The sequence below is a fragment of the Actinia tenebrosa genome, unplaced genomic scaffold, assembly GCF_029948245.1.
Source record: "Actinia tenebrosa isolate PJP-AT-01 unplaced genomic scaffold, QUT_ActTen_1.0 PGA_scaffold1__47_contigs__length_23844297, whole genome shotgun sequence".
In the NCBI taxonomy this organism is placed as follows: Eukaryota; Metazoa; Cnidaria; class Anthozoa; order Actiniaria; family Actiniidae; genus Actinia; species Actinia tenebrosa.
In genome coordinates, this window is record NW_028292578.1 from 2306966 (window position 1) to 2324028 (window position 17063).

At 38.0% G+C, this 17063-nt stretch overlaps 1 protein-coding gene across 1 annotated transcript; it reads right to left on the reverse strand.

The window, feature by feature from the left end:
* Positions 1–1121: 1121 nt before the first annotated feature.
* LOC116296371 (kinesin-like protein KIF12) lies at positions 1122–16576 on the reverse strand. Its single transcript, XM_031704381.2, has 23 exons — positions 15718–16576; positions 14804–14932; positions 14385–14463; positions 13754–13878; positions 13495–13570; positions 13342–13403; positions 12152–12245; positions 11327–11465; positions 10941–11032; positions 9861–9930; positions 8644–8727; positions 7763–7881; positions 7355–7459; positions 6336–6416; positions 5703–5811; positions 5292–5349; positions 5115–5186; positions 4564–4618; positions 4128–4180; positions 3824–3963; positions 2989–3163; positions 2083–2414; positions 1122–1412 (listed from the first exon to the last, which is right to left on the reverse strand). The coding sequence occupies exons 1-23, from the start codon at positions 15861–15863 to the stop codon at positions 1291–1293; spliced, it is 2517 nt and encodes an 838-aa protein (XP_031560241.1). The 5' UTR covers positions 15864–16576; the 3' UTR covers positions 1122–1290.
* Between the last annotated feature and the right edge of the window lie 487 nt (positions 16577–17063).

The window sequence follows — 17063 nt, forward strand, 5'->3', positions numbered from 1 at the left end:
TTTGCACCATCACGAGATTATTTTTTTTCGTCAAAAAGAATAAACTGCTTGCTATATTTATCTTTTTGGTTCTATACGGATATCATGTTAAATGTTAATTCTGAGTAAAAGAGATGTGTGATTGTATGGCAATTTAATACAGCATTTTAAGCAAAGATAAATGTCATCATTCTTTACAATATTATTCATTAAAAAATGTATCATTCCATTCAGATAAAACCATTTTTCCTCTTTAGGTAGTTTGGCAATAAATAATTTCTATAAATAATTGATTCGTTTCGTGACTGGCTTTGACAACGTACCCAGAATATGGAATATGGGTGGTTAAGCGATAAACGCGCGCAAAAGCGTTTTTTTCCCTCATCCCTCCCTTGATACCCCGCAAACTTACTAAATCCTTCGTATCAACCACAGGCTAGGCGCGAGCGAGAGAAGTAAGACTGCGTAAAGGCCGGTTTAGACGGTACCATTTTCGCCTACAACTATCGTATTGATGGTTTTCAACCATTCCCAAGAGAATTAAATAACAAAAGACACGGCGGCCATGTTGGAGGATATAACAAAAGAATTCGTTGACAATTCTTTTGTTAAGTTCCTCCAACATGGCCGCCGTGAAAACCATCAATACAACACGCTCGTGCCATCCTACAACTCGAGTCGTAGCGTGTTAATCAAGCCTATGCAACTAGCCTACGACAGACGTTAGCGTCTAAACCGGCCTTAAGTCTAAACCGGCCTTAAGTCTAAACCGGCCTTAAGAGTCCGCATTCCTGATAGAATGGTGGGCGCCATTTTGGAGGAATACTAATAAACGTCTCGACTCTAAACGTCAGACATGACGTAATTATGTAACCCTAGGGAACAAGGAAACGCTGCCTTAAGTCTTCTATTCATTTTCTTCTTTTATGGATGTTTCCTGAATAGGATTGAAGCGTACTCAGGCTACTCTCTTTGCTGTTCGGCAAGAGGTCATGCCACTGGGTAGCCTGGGGACGAGTAGTGTTGTCCAATCGAGACGGTTTCTACCTCCACCTGTCATTACGGGGTATGTTTGATCCGGCATTATTCCTGGCTCGGTCAATCGACCTGCGATTGGCACTATGATATGATAATTTCGTTCGTTCTTTTTTTTTTTTTTGGCGTGGATTTTCTAATATGATAATCCTAAGGCAAAACACAACGTTTTGTCTGTTATGGTCTCCAATCGCTGGCCGACCTTTCTTCGGCAGTCGGTGAAGTATGCACGTCTATTTCTGTCGGTGGCGATCATGGTGCGCTGTATGGTTGTTGTCATCTATTTGGGCTTCTATCAAAGGACGTTCCTTTATTCATATAACTATAGTACTGTATTTGAGAATCGATATTTCCCAGGTCTTGCTGAAGTTGATAGCTCGGTTGAGTAGAACTGAAAGCTAAAGAAAGTTTTCTTCCCTTAATAATATGACCGGATTTGTTGGTTTGTACTTCCAATATATATTTTTTAAATGACTGTGACGTCTATCAAGACTTCATTAAATATATATTATTGAACTGGTTCACACAAACAGTATTTAAAGAGCATCATTATTTTACTCATGGTTTACCTAAAGGTAATTTTAAATTTGTTTTCCATAATGGCCTGCATTTAGTATTACGGGTCACAACACTCACATCACACCTTTATAGACGTCACAGTCAATAACACATTGAAAGTATAAACCTTCAAATCTTAAAGATGCGTCACTTAAATCAAGAAATGTCTTACAATTTAACTATTTATTTCGTGTAGAATAAGTACTAAATTAAAGTCTTGTCAAAGGGTTAGGCCCCGTCCACACGTATCCGCAAATTTTTGTATCTGCAATTTTTTTTTTAACGGATACGGGTTGCGTCCACACGTGTCCGCAAATTTTTGTGTCCGTATCCGCAAATGTTACGAAAACGGATACGTGTGGACGGTGAAAACGATTCGAATACGCTGCGTGTGGACGCAAACATTTTCGTAGTCGCAAAAAATTATTTGCGGATACAAAAATTTCCGGATACGTGCGGACGGGGCCTTAATGTGCACTGTTTTCTATCTATATCTCACTGTCCACATACCTTTTGAGTATTGACTTTGTGGCTGATAGCTTCTTTCAGGAACATTTCTTTGAATATGCTGTCCATTATAACCATATAACTGTCTCGAATAACTAGATGTATCGTATGGATATGACGATGAGTTGTTTTGTTTGTAAGAGTTCTGACTGTACGAGGTGTTGCTTGTTGTCGTGTTTAGTTGCCCATGCGTAGTAAAAGCCTTGATGGGTTTGCTCGTTGACTGCGTGGCGCCTTTGTTAGATTGTTTTTCTTTGATTTTCTTTCCTCGATGTTTCGCGAATATTTGAGCGTAGCCCCCTTGGAATTTTTCTGGTGTCAGAGGTTGTTTGCGCCTGAAAGAAATGACAACCAGAGAATGATAATATAATGAGTTGCAAGCATTCCAAAGACAGTCAAATGATAAAAACATGCCGATCATCTTGGTGGGGTTAAAGATAAATGGCACCAACATGGCCGCGAAGACATAACATGCAAACGAAAAAATATTATGGTCTGATAGCTGGAGAGCACAATGTCATTTTATCCGCCATTTTAGAATGTTTACAAGGCTTTGTCAGGGTGAAGGTAGGGGTTTGTTAACTGCATGAAGAATGTGTCATGCGATATTGCTAATATAGCTATTCCTCAGGGAACGCTGCTGATGCGTCGTACACTTTTAAAAGGTATGGTTTCTGAGGATGCGCTGATGAGCCATAATAATAATGTGGGCCATGACAGGAGGATTATGTTCCTAGAACCGTTATCATACAATAGACTCCTTGCAGCACGACGGAATGCAGCTCAACTTGGAGGACATAACAATAGTTTCCAATTCACAGGAGATTGAAATTCTTTTGTTTTATAAATCCTCCAAAATTGAGCCGCTTTGACGTCGCATGCGAGGTGTCTATAAGCTTGTCCACTTACAGTTTAGCAGGGCTCGATTTACTCATGGGTTTACGATCTGCTTGATTACTACTATCATCAGATACTGAGCCCAATGATCCATGGTGTACATAGTTTGGATATGGTCCATCGTTGATAGGCGGGAAAGATAAATTGGTGGGCTCTGAAGAAGACCTGTGCTTCAGCTGATAGTAGTCTAAAGGAATGAAAAACAGAGAGGATTAGAACAGAGGAAATTTCATTTTCCAAGGAAGAAAGAAACGGAGTAAGCCGGGTAAAAGTAGCAGTAAGTCGCAGTATGAAATACATTCGTTGCGTGAATTACTGTGGATGGTTTATCTAATTATATTTGGTCACGGCATGGTCAAAGCCAAGCCACGGCACGGCACAAGGCATTAGCAGTTTTCGTATGACTGTGAAAAGCTCAGTGCCGTAAGCGTGACGTGCCGTGACCGTGATACTTTCTAGAATTTTAATTGGCTGATTTTTTTCACGCGCAATATGATTGGTCTAAAAGTGCCGTGATCTTGGCGTGACCCTGTCCGCGCCGTGTTCATGCCGTGTTCCGGGTATTTGATTGGATGGAGAGTAAATTCTCGTGCAATGTGATTGATCTGGCGTATCCCTTGCTGTGTCACGACCGTGTTCGTGCCGTGAACTTTTCACAGTCATACGAAAACTGCACTATCCTTACTGTGTCTTTTGCAGCCTTATCTGACGTCTCTTCTAGCTACATATATCTCAAGGTTCAATATAACAGAAAGAGAGCTCTCATATATATCAGGTCATGACCGACTGGTCTATAACATTAGAGAGCTCACAGTATCATATCGCATCAAAACTCTAATATTCCTACCAGGATTCGACGAGCTTCGATACCCGACGTCATATCCGACAGCTTTATAATCAAAGGTCGATTTTCCACCCTCGGGTAGTGACCGGGATCGTTCGACACCCGACAACGATCTAAATGAAACAGGAGATGACACGAAGACCCTGAAAGAATAGGACAGCACATGAATATCAAAACTAGGAAGTAAATCGATCTGATAGTATTTTTTTCTTCTATTGTCGCGACTGACAGGAAGACTCTGAAAGAATAGAACAGCAAATGAATAACAAAACCACAAAAAAACCGGTCTGTAATTCAGTTTTAATACCTCTCAAGATCTTCAAGTTTCTTCAGTAATCTTTCATTTTCTCTTGAGACAATCTTGAATATGAAGATCGGATAGCACTTTATCAGTATGTTTTGATGTTATCCATATCATGAATACTTTCTTGGTAACAAACTTGATTGTAGCAAACTTATCATTCAAATATATGTTTGGAGTTCAGGAGGGGTATGACCCAGGGGGTCCCAGGATGCCTTTCACCCCCCTTCTCATTGGCAGTTTCATATAATGAATATTTCCTCGGTAAAAATGTAATTGCAGCGAACCTATCAGTAAAATACATTACACAGAGGGTCCCATGATGCCTGTCACTCCCTTCCCATTGGGAGTTTTGGGGGATGGATGGGGATGGAGTAAGATATAATTTGTTGAGGTAAGAAGGCAATGACCCCTCTCATAAATACGCATGAATATTGCTTACCGCTCTTTGTCTTGAGATCTCATCACGTGACTTGTGAAGATCACCATTTTCAGACCTTTGACAAAAAAATGCACAATTACAAAATATGGTATAAATATAAATTCAACAAGTTCTGCTAAGAATACGAATAATCTAACCCAGACCAATAAAGATGGTAACAAATACCAAAGTCAAATTAAATAAAGGTTTTGTCAGTTTTAGGTGGCGGGGCTGAGGAGAGGGGATGAGTAGTGCAGGAGACTAGGTATCCCATACTGTACTTTCTTCAAGCTAGTACCATAACTTTTCTCACTTCTTGGGAAAAAAAACAAGGTAAAACAAACATAATTATATCACGTTCAGAGTTTCAAAAGGGAGTGTTTTGTACGGATGTATCATGAAGAGCTCCGATCTCTTCGTTGAATTCTCCCAGTTTCGAAGTTTTTTAAAAAGTGTTACTATGATCAAATTTTTAACCTGCTGTTTTGTTTTGCCTGGATTGAAAGTCCGTTAATAGTAAAGTGAAATGTCACTTTCCCTTTTCAAATATCTTTTAGATACCAATTACATACCTCAAATGTTCATTTTCTATCATGTATTCTTGTAACATATCGTATAAACCACTATTGGCTCCAGCAGTTAAACTACGACAAACGGACAAAGAATGGAAAGTAAACCTTTGTTCGAGTTAATTGCTGGAAAACGATCGTATTTAGAACCATAAATTATGCTTATGTATCCCCACTTACTTTGCTGTAGTAAGCTTATTTCTCTCGTCATCCTTCACAAGTAAACTGTTCGTCTTTTCTGGAAAAAAAAGGTACATAAATATGCATTAATCACAAGTCAAAAGGAAGGGTTTTGAGGACCTTTCTGTAAACCACTGCTTGTGATGTTGGTATCCTCAATAAAGATGATTTATTATTATTGTTTCAGAACTTTAGATATTGAAACATGATACCGAAGCTCTAGGGGGGGGGGGGGGGGGGGATCAGTGTTCAAAAGGATCTGTAGATTCCATTATAACATTTTGAAGTAGCCTCGACGTTCCTACCTTTCGGCAAAAATGAGAAAAGTTATGAAATGATATTTTCTTATTTTTGCCGAAATGTAGGAACGTCGAGGCTTTGGTATAGACGGGGAATGGCTCTTGAACTTACTCTTTATAGAAGGCTGTTTGGAACTCGAATTGTTATTGTCTATTTTATTGCCATTTTGATCAGTATCAGATGTTACAGTTGTCTGTGAATCACTACTTGGTAGCCCTAGCTGAAATATCAACAGAAACGAAAACAGATTGTTTTAGACTTATTCAGGATGGACCCATAGACAATTGAGATAACTGCGAAAATCCACCCCCTCCCCCCCCAAAAAAACAAAAAATACGAGCAAGCACTTTACCTACGAAGAAAATATTGCGCAACCTCACCTTTCGGAAAAGAAATATGGAGCAAACAAAAACAATTGCGTACATCATGGGTTGTTACAAAAAGATTATCATTAAACATACTTGGACCTGATTTGCCCCAAGTTACGCTCGTTAAACTGAGATGCCGGTTAACTCACTGGACGGTGAACCTTGAGAAAGCCTTCATGAGGTAAAATACTTGCGCAATAAAAAATGTGAATTGACGCACTGGGAAGACTGGGAATAAGGTCACTGGTAATGCGGGGAAATAGGATTGCCTATATAGGATTTCTACAAACGTAATCACTGAAACTGGAATTTTGTAACTGTGGTTAACTCTTCAGGGCCGTGTGTATGAAGTTTACGGTTAACATTAATGTTTTACCTGTTGTCGAAAATAATTGTTTTCGGTTCGTAACAATTTTATTTCTCTCTTCAGACTTATTATTAGCTTTTCCTTGGGATCCTGAGGAAAGATACCAAGACGTTAGAAAAACATTTGAAACCTGGATATTATGAGTGTCTCTCTAGACACTCTAGAAGCTAGTAGCTCTAAGGCCCCGTCCACACTTATCCGTAAATTTTTGTATCCGCAAATTTTCTATTGCGGATACGAAAATGTTTGCGTCCACACGCATCGTATTCGAATCGTTTTCGAATCGTTTTCACTGTCCACACGTATCCGGAAATTTCTTGATCCGCCCTGATGCACGCTAGTGCCTAGTCCCTTTGGCGGATAGTTTTTCTTATTGAGCATGAGCAAAATCGTGTTTACGTCATCGTATTCGAAAATTTGCGGATACGACCGTCCACACGTATCCGTATTCGGAGCGTATTCGAAAATTTCCACTCTAGAGACAGTTTTCAAAAATTTCCGGATACGTGTGGGCGGGGCCTAAAACAGACCTTTTTAGCTCATTTCAAATCACATGCAATTCTGTATCCATATTCGTGTTTCTTCTCATGCGCAACCATTAAACAAAAAAATAATACTCTAGGGAAAGACACGTAGTTTAAAAATAAAAAGCATTAAAAAGGTCTATCAGAACCGGTCTATTTTTTCTACATTTCCAACGTCGTGTTTATGGACCCGGGAATCTTTCTTCGTACGAGTGACGTCACAGGTTATTCTTGAGGTCGTTGTTACGTCATTGCCGCAATGGTTCTCGATAACAAAGCATTCATTAGCTTCTCTTGTTAGATCAAACAACATGGCGGCTGTTTTATTGTTATTTATTGTTAATTTTTTCGGTCACGTGGCTGCACTCAAAGACTAGACCCCTTGCAGCACGTCGGAATGCAGCTCAATTTGGGGGACATAACAATAGGTTTTCAATTTTTAGGAGATTGATTTTCTTGTGTTGAGCTGCTGACGTCACATGCAAAACAGATTCTCATACATACCATTTGTACCACAGGTTTATTTTTGATCTTCTTTGCTCTGTGAGCATATCGTAAGGTATTCAAGGTGTCAGAAATCAGGTATGACGAAGGAGAGATGCAAGCAATCTGGGCAAAGACAAAACAAATGATAATAGTTCGCACTCTTAAGAGGCCTTCTTCGATCAAGGATATTCGTAGAGGGATAGGTATAATAGGAATTAGGAGAAAATATTTTGGTAAAGCATGGATTTGGAGCACCACGCACCTTGTATGTAGGAAAAGGACATCACGATTTCTCAAAAATATATTTCTGAGGCTGGATTCATATGAATTTACTGGCGGGGGTGAATTTTGTTAATTCAAGCCCTTAGCCAGTAATTTAGTTAGTTTACTATCTCCGTATGGTATATGACCATAGGGTTTACTCACCATCAGTGTTACTCCATTCCCCCCTAAGCTATCAGCCAGTAGTTTAGTTAGTTTACTATCTCTGTATGGTATATGACCAGAACGTTTCTTAGCGTCACTCAAGGCTGATATACAATTTCCTTAAACAAAATGAAATAATGAAATATTAGACATTATTATGATTCATTACCAAGTACTACTGAATTACCCCCTTGCCTTAACCTACCTAGCCTTACTACCTTAGCTACCTCCTACTTTGGTTACTCTGGTTAATATCGCTCCTCCACACATATATGTATAGACCACTTTTCGTATGACTGTGAGAAGCTCAGTACTGTATCCATGTCTAGCAGCAAGCGTGATGTTTTCTCGAATTCTGATTGGCTGATTTTTTTCTCGCGCAATGTGATTGGTCTGGCAGTTCCGTGACCTTGCGTGACCGTGTCTGCGCCGTGTTTGTGCCGTGTTTTTGATATTTGATTGGATGGAGAGTAAATTGCCGTGCAATGTGACTGGTCTGGCGTATGCCCTGCCGTGTCATGACCGTGTTCGTGTCGCGAGCTTTTCACAGTCATACGAAATCTACGGCTATGTACTAAGGTCGATTAACATAACAACTTAATTTCGCGCGCAACATCCTTACGCCAAGTTTAAGCTACCATTTACAGTCGTAAGCAAGTCGTACGGTCGATTTACACGAAGCAATTGTCAGCATTGCCGGTTTTCCGAATGAACAAAAATCACTTTAAGACGGAGATATCCATGGCATAGCTTTCACGATTTTCCGCTTTAGACCCAGTCCTCCCACGATTTGAAACTAGGCAATGCTGCGCGCGACATTCGTGATGAATAATCGTACCGCGTAAGTAGGCCTTTATACGAATCAGAATAATAATTATTACCTAGTGTTAATAGGCTCTTGTTGATGTTTTGCGATTCAGCAAACGATTCACCGTGTGATTTTGTTTCCTTGACTCTCTCACTCCCTAAACAAAGAAAAACACTAATTTATATCAGAGTTTAAATTCCAACTTGATTTGGCGTCGAACAGGAATCAATATTTTCTCGTAAGAGAAATCCTGCTAGATCAATTCTTGCAGTGCATGTTACGTCATAGTCGCCATGTTTGTTGACGATAAATAACAAAGCATTCCTCATTAGCTTCTCTTGTTAGATCAACCAACATGGCGACTGTTTCATTGTTGTTTATATCTGGAGGGATTTTGTGTCATGTTGTAGCACCCCAAATAGAATCTTGAAGATTGTTTTGATTTCTGGTTTCATGTCGTAGAAACAGTCAAATACAATAGTTTGAGGACTTATTTTGACATGTTTTGGCTTAACTTCCGCTAGTTGCCCCCCAGTCAACCGCTTGTTTGCCCCCCAGTCAACTTTAAAAAGTCACGTGATTGATAGTAAGCAATAACTTACATTATCTAATGTATTTTATATAAATTTGAGTGCAATGCGCGCATTGATTCACAGGTAGCCCAAGCTATAGTTACGAGATCGTACATAGAGAATGTGTATGGGAGAAATTTATTTCATCTTAAAGAAATTTTACCATCTCCGATACATTCTCCACACCCTCTCTATATATATAATTGATGATAATAACATTGGGGAGTTTCTTAACATTGTCTCAATGCGTTGCCAGCGATGCGTTTTGTTTTTTGTTTTTTTTAAATCAAAGCTCGTTTCTCTAGCGCTGTATAACTCCAAGAATGTTTATATGTCAAAGCACCAAGATGCGCGCGTGAGTTTTGTATGGCTTGACTCTATTCGCTTGGAAGACCACGAAACAATGGTTTGAAGTCAAATTGAACCTGATTCTTTTATTCATCAAGTTCAACCTCGACTTGAAACCATTGATTCGTGTCCAGTCAAGCGAATTCGGGATAGGTCTATTAAAATCTTGCCCCACAAACAACTACACAGTATCTGTTTTCAAGAAAACTACGAGGATTAAGAGGCAATTTTCTATTCTTTTCGCAGGACAGTAAACAATTGAAACAATATTTTAATCAATTTTTCGCGATCAGAGTTTTATATTCTGAGACATTCTAGCTAATTTGTTTGAGCTGGTGTGGGACATCATGAATTTTAAGACCTTTCATACCTGCTAAATCTACAAAGCTTATTTTTCCATGTCGGAGTACCGGGAATCCAGATTCATCATTTGGATCGACCTAACCATTTAAAAGCAATTGGATTAGCGTCTGTTATAAGGTAATGGGGGTCCCACCAAAGCGTTGGCAGTATACTATAACCGTAAAAGGAATTTCAAAGACAATCATAATTGATATGAATAGGAAAGAAAAGAACGCAAGTAATCTGTGTGTTGAAGAACTTAGAAAATTATCAAAAATTGAAACGTTTCTTCTACGTACATTTTGATATTTTTTAAATATCCATGCTTTCGGGCCACTTGGCCCATCGTCAAGGATTTAATGAAATTAGAAGAACTTAGAAGATTGTTTTAATTAAACAAGAGTTAGTTATACTAAGCTTACTAAAGATTACTTTGTCCATAGTAGTGACATAGAATATAGCGCGCGGGATCACTACTCAGCCAATGAAAATGCTCAGAATCGATCCCCTCACTAATATAATAATCAGCATCAAGTGTATATATATATGGATGGTTACAGTACAAGGGGTGGTATCTTGGAAACGCTTAATGAAAAATCGCCTAGTGAAGGAATAATTAAGGAAGGTGCACTTTGTGAGATCGAAAAAGTTATTAAGAGTAAAATAGGCAACAACAGCGTGATGATGATGATGATGTAGGCTGATGATGGTGATGATTATGATGATGATGATGGCTGATGATGGTGATGATTATGATGATGAAGGCTGATGATGGTGATGATTATGATGATGATGATGGCTGATGATGGTGATGATGATGATGGCTGATGATGGTGATGATTATGATGATGATGATGGCTGATGATGGTGATGATGATGATGGCTGATGATGGTGATAGTGATGTTTATGATGGCTGATGATGGTGATGATGATGATGGATGATTTTGATGGTGATGTTGATGATGATGATAGTGATAGTGATGTTTATGACGGCTGATGATGGTAATGATGATGATGGCTGATTTTGATGGTGATAGATATGATGATGATGATGGTTGATGATGATGATGATGGTGAGGATGGCTGATGATAGTAAGCTTGTCTCACCATTTCTATATCTATGTAGACAGTCAACATGCTATGGCTTCTACTAGAATGATCATTCATGTTATGAGAACCAACTTGTCTGTACTTTAGACCTGGAAATTGATAAGATATACAGAGATTACACATTTTATGAAATACAGACAAGACAGACAAATAGCCTGCATAGCAGCAGAAAAGGGATTGGGATGCTGCTGTCTGGATAGGGATAGGAACCCCTAATGAAACATGAAGCACAAGTCTTTGATATAGGTTCACCAAACAAATCAAATCAAATAACGTTTTTCAAAAGTTAAACTTTTTACTGACACCTCCCCCCCTGAAGCCCTATATTTTTTTTGGAATTTTATGTTAATCAGCTCTAACTCCAAGATGTATGTATTTCATACCTTCTTCAAGAACAGCAGTAAGATCATCCAAGGCATCACATTCAACATAAAACAAGTTCTCAACATAAAATCCCCTGTCACGTGCCCATCTTACAGGAAGAGAATCATGAGCACTAGATGGGTTTAGTAGATCCTTCACCTACGATACGAAGTTGAAATGTTATACATAACAATGGCCAAAAAATAGACCTTTTACTGATATGGCAGCCATTTTTGAATTCTACTGTTTTAATTAAGACATTATGAGATGCCGAAGCAGGGGCGGATCCAGGATTTTTTCAAAGGGGGGGTTGAAGCATTGATTGAGGTACTTGTTTGGTGGGAAAGTAGCACAGGGTTCCCAAACGGAAGTAGGTCTTATGATAATGATTATTTGCTGCAGGCGAGCATGGTTGTTTCAGGTTGCACACACGGCGTATAGAACAAAAAGCGAGTGAAATGTGTTCGGCACCCCTGTTTTAATAAAACTTGTGATGCTGTTGGCGTTGTCATGAAAATAATAATAACAGTAATAAATCACGATGGCTCTCATTGGGGGGGGGTTGCAACCCCCAAAACCACCCCTAGATCCGCCACTGCGAAGGGGCAACTATTGGAAAATTTATAGACTGCACAGCTATCAGGGTGTCATTTTAATAACTCTACGCTTTTCAATGAGAAGCACATCTAAAAATTGAATTTGCTGGTAGTTGGAACAATATGTGAACCACCACACCAATTTATTTGAAAATGTTACCTCATGACTCTATGGTTCATATTTTTTTTAAATATTTGCTAATATATTTTATATCTCCCAATTCCTTTTGTTCATTTTTAGTTAATTACCCTTTCATTGTATACTTCCAAATATGAAGCCCTAAGAGTGTAATTAACAAGATCAGCTTTCTTGTCCATGGCGTCAAACAAGTATTGGAATGACCTGACAAATAAACAAGAAACTAATCAATCAACTATCAAACTAATAACCAATACACAAACTAGCAATATTAAACCCAAACAATGAAAGAAGCATCTGCAAAGCCCTTGAATTCCATTGATCACTAAATGTGCAAGATCAGCATTCAGCTAATATGGGAGGGGTAGATGGATACAATCAAGAACAACTAATCACTCAATGACATGCATTAATGAAGAAATAGAAAACTTGCACGTAAGCTGCTAGCCTCTCCTTTGCCGCTCCACTTTTGTTTTTGGGATCCCTGTGTGTAGCCCAAAAACTTAAAAAGCGGAGCGGCAAAGGAGAGGGTACAGCCTCTGGACTAGTAAGCTGTGTGCAGTTACTCATAAAGCATGTGGGAGTTGGCAGAACGGTCAAGTATTTGGTGTGAAATGTGATCTTCTGGGTGAGTGTAGTCTCGAGAAAGACTGTTGTTGGTGGTGACTGACGTTTTGAAAACTTGAGCGGAAGTCATCTTCAGAGTCCAGTGAGAGAATGCTGAGAAGTACAGTGACACAGTCTGTTATATTTTGTGTTCTCCTAGCAAAACTGTGGAACGCGCTCAACAACAATACCAGAGAATCAAGTTGCCCCGTTATTTTCAAACAAAAACTTAAAAAGGACATATCTCAACTAAAGATGTAATAACTCTTTCCAGTCAAAATATTAAATTATGTAATAATTAGCTTAGTAGTAGATAAGATCGAGAGAATGAGAGAGAGAGAGAGAGAGAGAGAGAGAGAGAGAGAGAATGTGTGTGGGTGAGAGTGAGAGGACTAGTATAGCTTAGGACCTAGGATTAGAACACGACCACATCAGCTACGCTGTATATAACTTATCGTGTATAAATAAATATTATTATTATTATTATTATTATGTCCTGCAACCCCCCTTGTATCTATAATAATTATTATATATTACTAATATAATTATACTATTACTTTGGATAAAAATAGTGTGAAATAGAAAATGTCAAAGAGTTAATTGTGCCCTCATAATAAAAGCATGCGTCCCAACCAATCAGAAAGTGAGATTTATGACCACTATTTCATGAGAATGTTATAGTTTAGGAGCATACCTCTCTAACAATCCTAACATTTCTGGACTTGGTAACACTTCATCCTGATAGCTAGTACCATCCTAAAACATCAAGGAAACAAATCATATATTCAATATGCAGAGACAATGATATTTAATCAGTTTTATGTTCTCAGCGATTGAATAAACTTACTGTATTTAAGGGACCAGTTATGGTATAGGTTTTTCCAGATCCAGTCTGACCAAATGCAAATGCAGTACAAGAGTACCTATGGTAGAAGTATGATATTAGAGTGTTGCCATGGTAACAGAATATCTCAAGAGACTCGGACTTTGAGGTTTGATATATTTTGGTAGAGAGATCATTATAGTGTTCCAGGAAAATTATAGAAAACTATAATATATTTAAAAAATATCTCCAGTCTATCACTAGTTGGCATGTATTTACACACCCTTCAAGGGCCATATTGATGAGATTTTTGATTCCACATTGTTCGAACATTTCAGCTTGTGATGTAGCTCCATCAAAGACTGCATTGAAGGTAAATGGTTTTACTTGTCCAAAGTTGTTGTCAATCTTTAAAAAAGAATTAACAAGTGAGAACATGTCTTTGTTTGAGAATATGAATTGGACAGTCACAGAAACACACTATATTGGGGGGGGGGAGGGAGACATAGAGTGGTACGGAGGTGGCATTTCCATGACATGGTCTACACAAATATTCCAAATTAACTATTTTATAGTTAACCTGCATTTTTTAGTCTGTGGAGACAGTGGTTACATAAGGAGGGATGGAGAAAACCGTATCCCCCCTTCCTCCCTAAAAAAGTAACATAAAGATCGCTTTCTGGAATTCCAGATTTCCAAACTGTCATTATCTAGGGAGTGGGGCTTATGCAATAAGGATAATGGTGTTGAAACTGGATAAATGTGTATGAAAATGAAAGGCTATAATACTAGAAATTTGGCAGTAATTAGAGTATATAAATTACAAGCCACCAAATGAGACATCTTTTCCTTATGATTACATTATCATTGTTACATTTTACATTGCTGTACATGATATGAATAACATTACTTACCCATATTGCTCCATCACCAGGGTAACTGACAATATTCTTATCCTTTCTGGCATTCTCTGATGGATTAAGAGGACGAACCCTATAAAACAGTTTCATGATTGAAATGTCTGTAAGTTTTTGTAATATACATTTGAACATTAAAGTTGGTTCTCAAACCAAGCCACCGCAAATATACATGGGGACACTTTCTGTGTGACTGGTGAGTGAGGAAATCTTCTCTTTTTTGTAGGATGGAGTGAGAGGACCAAATTTTCCACAGCCCCACCACCCATGGTACCAGCCCCTTCATTCTACTCATTCCTCCCTCAACACCATGATGACCAACCCTCTAATATTGACATCTTGTTCTCAAGTGTACTTTGTACTTTTACTTTAAACCCAATGAATAGAGACACTGTACATAATTAAAATGGCCATACCTTATGACAACTTTAATACTGTCTACAGCAGAAGTACTAGTGGGATTACTGTCGAGGTCACTTTCAGTCGCAGATCTAGATGAATGGAGTGACGACGGTCTTGATGATTTAGAGGCATCACTGGGACTACTGAAAAAAATTTAAAAAACTGTCATAAATGAATAAAAAAATTGAAATGGATTATGAATAATTCATTTCATTTTAATCAAAAATATATTTCCGTTTTTTGCAAAAATAATTATCATCGGCTATTCATTTACTAGAAAACTGTTTTGGTTTGGTAAACAATTACACACACGTAATAAACAATCTTAATTGTATTTACATTTGCTAATAGCAGCCAAAATAATAAATTAATAGATGGGTGCTAATTAGTTACTGTGTACTTGATGACAAGTTAGACGTGGTCGATTTTTCAAAAAAAAAAATTCTGTGGTATTGAAGGGATTAGTTTTAAAAACTTTTCATGTTGTTTTAGAAATGATACCAACGCGAACAACTACATTGAATAAATAAGAGGGATTAAAAAGCGATCCAAATATATGTAGCCTGTAAACTCTGTGACGGATGATGCATGACAAACAACAACCAAGTTAATTAACCTTATACTTTAAACTAGGAACGAATATTAAGCATGGACTGTTATTTTTACTAATTTGAATGTAGTAAATCATATGCCTAATGCTTCAGGCTGTGAATAATGATGAATTAATTTAGTAAAGTCGTATTTTTTTTGTACTATTGTAAAATTGCATTATCTTCATGTTGTACATACTTGACAATATACACACAGCTCACGACCTCAAGCAGGTCAAATTCTTCATTTTACGCTTTTACAAACTCGGAATTCTCAAAACTTTAAGTCCATAAAGAAGATACCTTCTCTAAGCTTTCATGCATGCAAAGTATAATACCTTTGAAGAGGTGGAGAGTCGGTGTTTGGGGAATCTGAATCACCAAGTTCATCTGTGTTTTTCTGTTCTTCTTCGTCGGTGTCGTTTTTCACGTCCGCTTTATTTGGACTTGTTTGAGGATTTTCACTTCTAGTGTCGTCTTCCATCTGTTTTGTATCTTTCTTGACATAAGTATTATTTTTATGGCTATTTTTCTTATAGATGAGCAAGGCACCTTGAAAGAATTTTTCCTCGTCTTTAACTAACGATTAATAACCCGGACTCCCGTAGGTCAAACTGTTGGACCCAGCATCTTGTTTGTCTATAAACCAAACCTTTTGGTACTTTCTGTTACGTGGTGTAAAGTAAATGAACTTTAGTTCTGTTAGTTGTGTCGTTGGGAATCAAATCTCTAGTACTTGGTAAAGCTCAGGGTCCGCTAAGTCGTGAAGAAAACCGGATGAATATTCTTGATCTGAAGTCCTAACCAGTCTAGTCGTCGGGCTTAGTGATGGAATTCGGCTGATGATTTACAAGATTACTCATACCTCGTCTAATAAGACATATCAATGCTATCCAGTAGAGTTCAAGACCTTTCAGCAGCGTAAGTTCACGTTAAGGGCCTCAAAACGAAGTGTCAAATTCGACTTAAACACAAAAAATCCTTTGAGTCGGCAAGAGGATGGTTCCCATGGGTAATCTCAAATCCATGGTGGGTATGATTGTTTGGTAAATTAGAATTCAAAATAAAACTGTTGTCAGTCAAGAACAAAAGGTTCTTCTTCGTTTAGAAACCAATTAGATATTGCTTAAGAACAAAGCAAACACTAAATGGATGAAAAAGTTCGCGCTTTAGCTGTCATTCATTAGTATAACACCGTCTTTTGACCACTCGTCTTGCTGCCGTTGTCATAGAAACCAAAACGTTTTCTTAAACCTTCGCTGAACTTTCGAGTAAAAAAATACGTGATGGCTTATTTCCGGCTTTTAAAAACGAGAAATATTTTCCCATTAACAACGAAACGATTTGCTGAATTGCTTATGCCACCCTTTGTTACCCTAATTATAAATCCAGCCAAAAATATAAGCTCTTCATATCCTGCAGAAGTTTTCTTGTATTCGCAGTCGCACCTGTTCTCGTTGAACAAAACCTCTGCTCACCAAGCTTCCTGACTTGATACAAAAAAAGAAACAAAAGTTCTACAGACTAAAACAATTCCAAAAACAATGAACATTTTAAACAAAAATACAGCTTTGGAAGTTTTGTTACCAAGGCAACTTGAAGTAATTAGAGATATTGGTACGATATTTTGAGGCCCATGTCATTTAATTAGATTCCTATAAATTGATACTCCCTAAAAACACCA

Bases quoted from the DNA above. Each gene is read 5' to 3' on its own strand.
- LOC116296371 (XM_031704381.2), bottom strand. From the start codon at position 15,863: ATGGAAGACGACACTAGAAGTGAAAATCCTCAAACAAGTCCAAATAAA. The intron at 9,931-10,940 runs GTGAGACAAGCT...TTAAATGGTTAG, and splicing joins TCTACATAGATATAGAAATG to GTCGATCCAAATGATGAATC. The intron at 2,415-2,988 runs GTAAGTGGACAA...CATTTCTTTCAG, and splicing joins AAATCGAGCCCTGCTAAACT to GCGCAAACAACCTCTGACAC.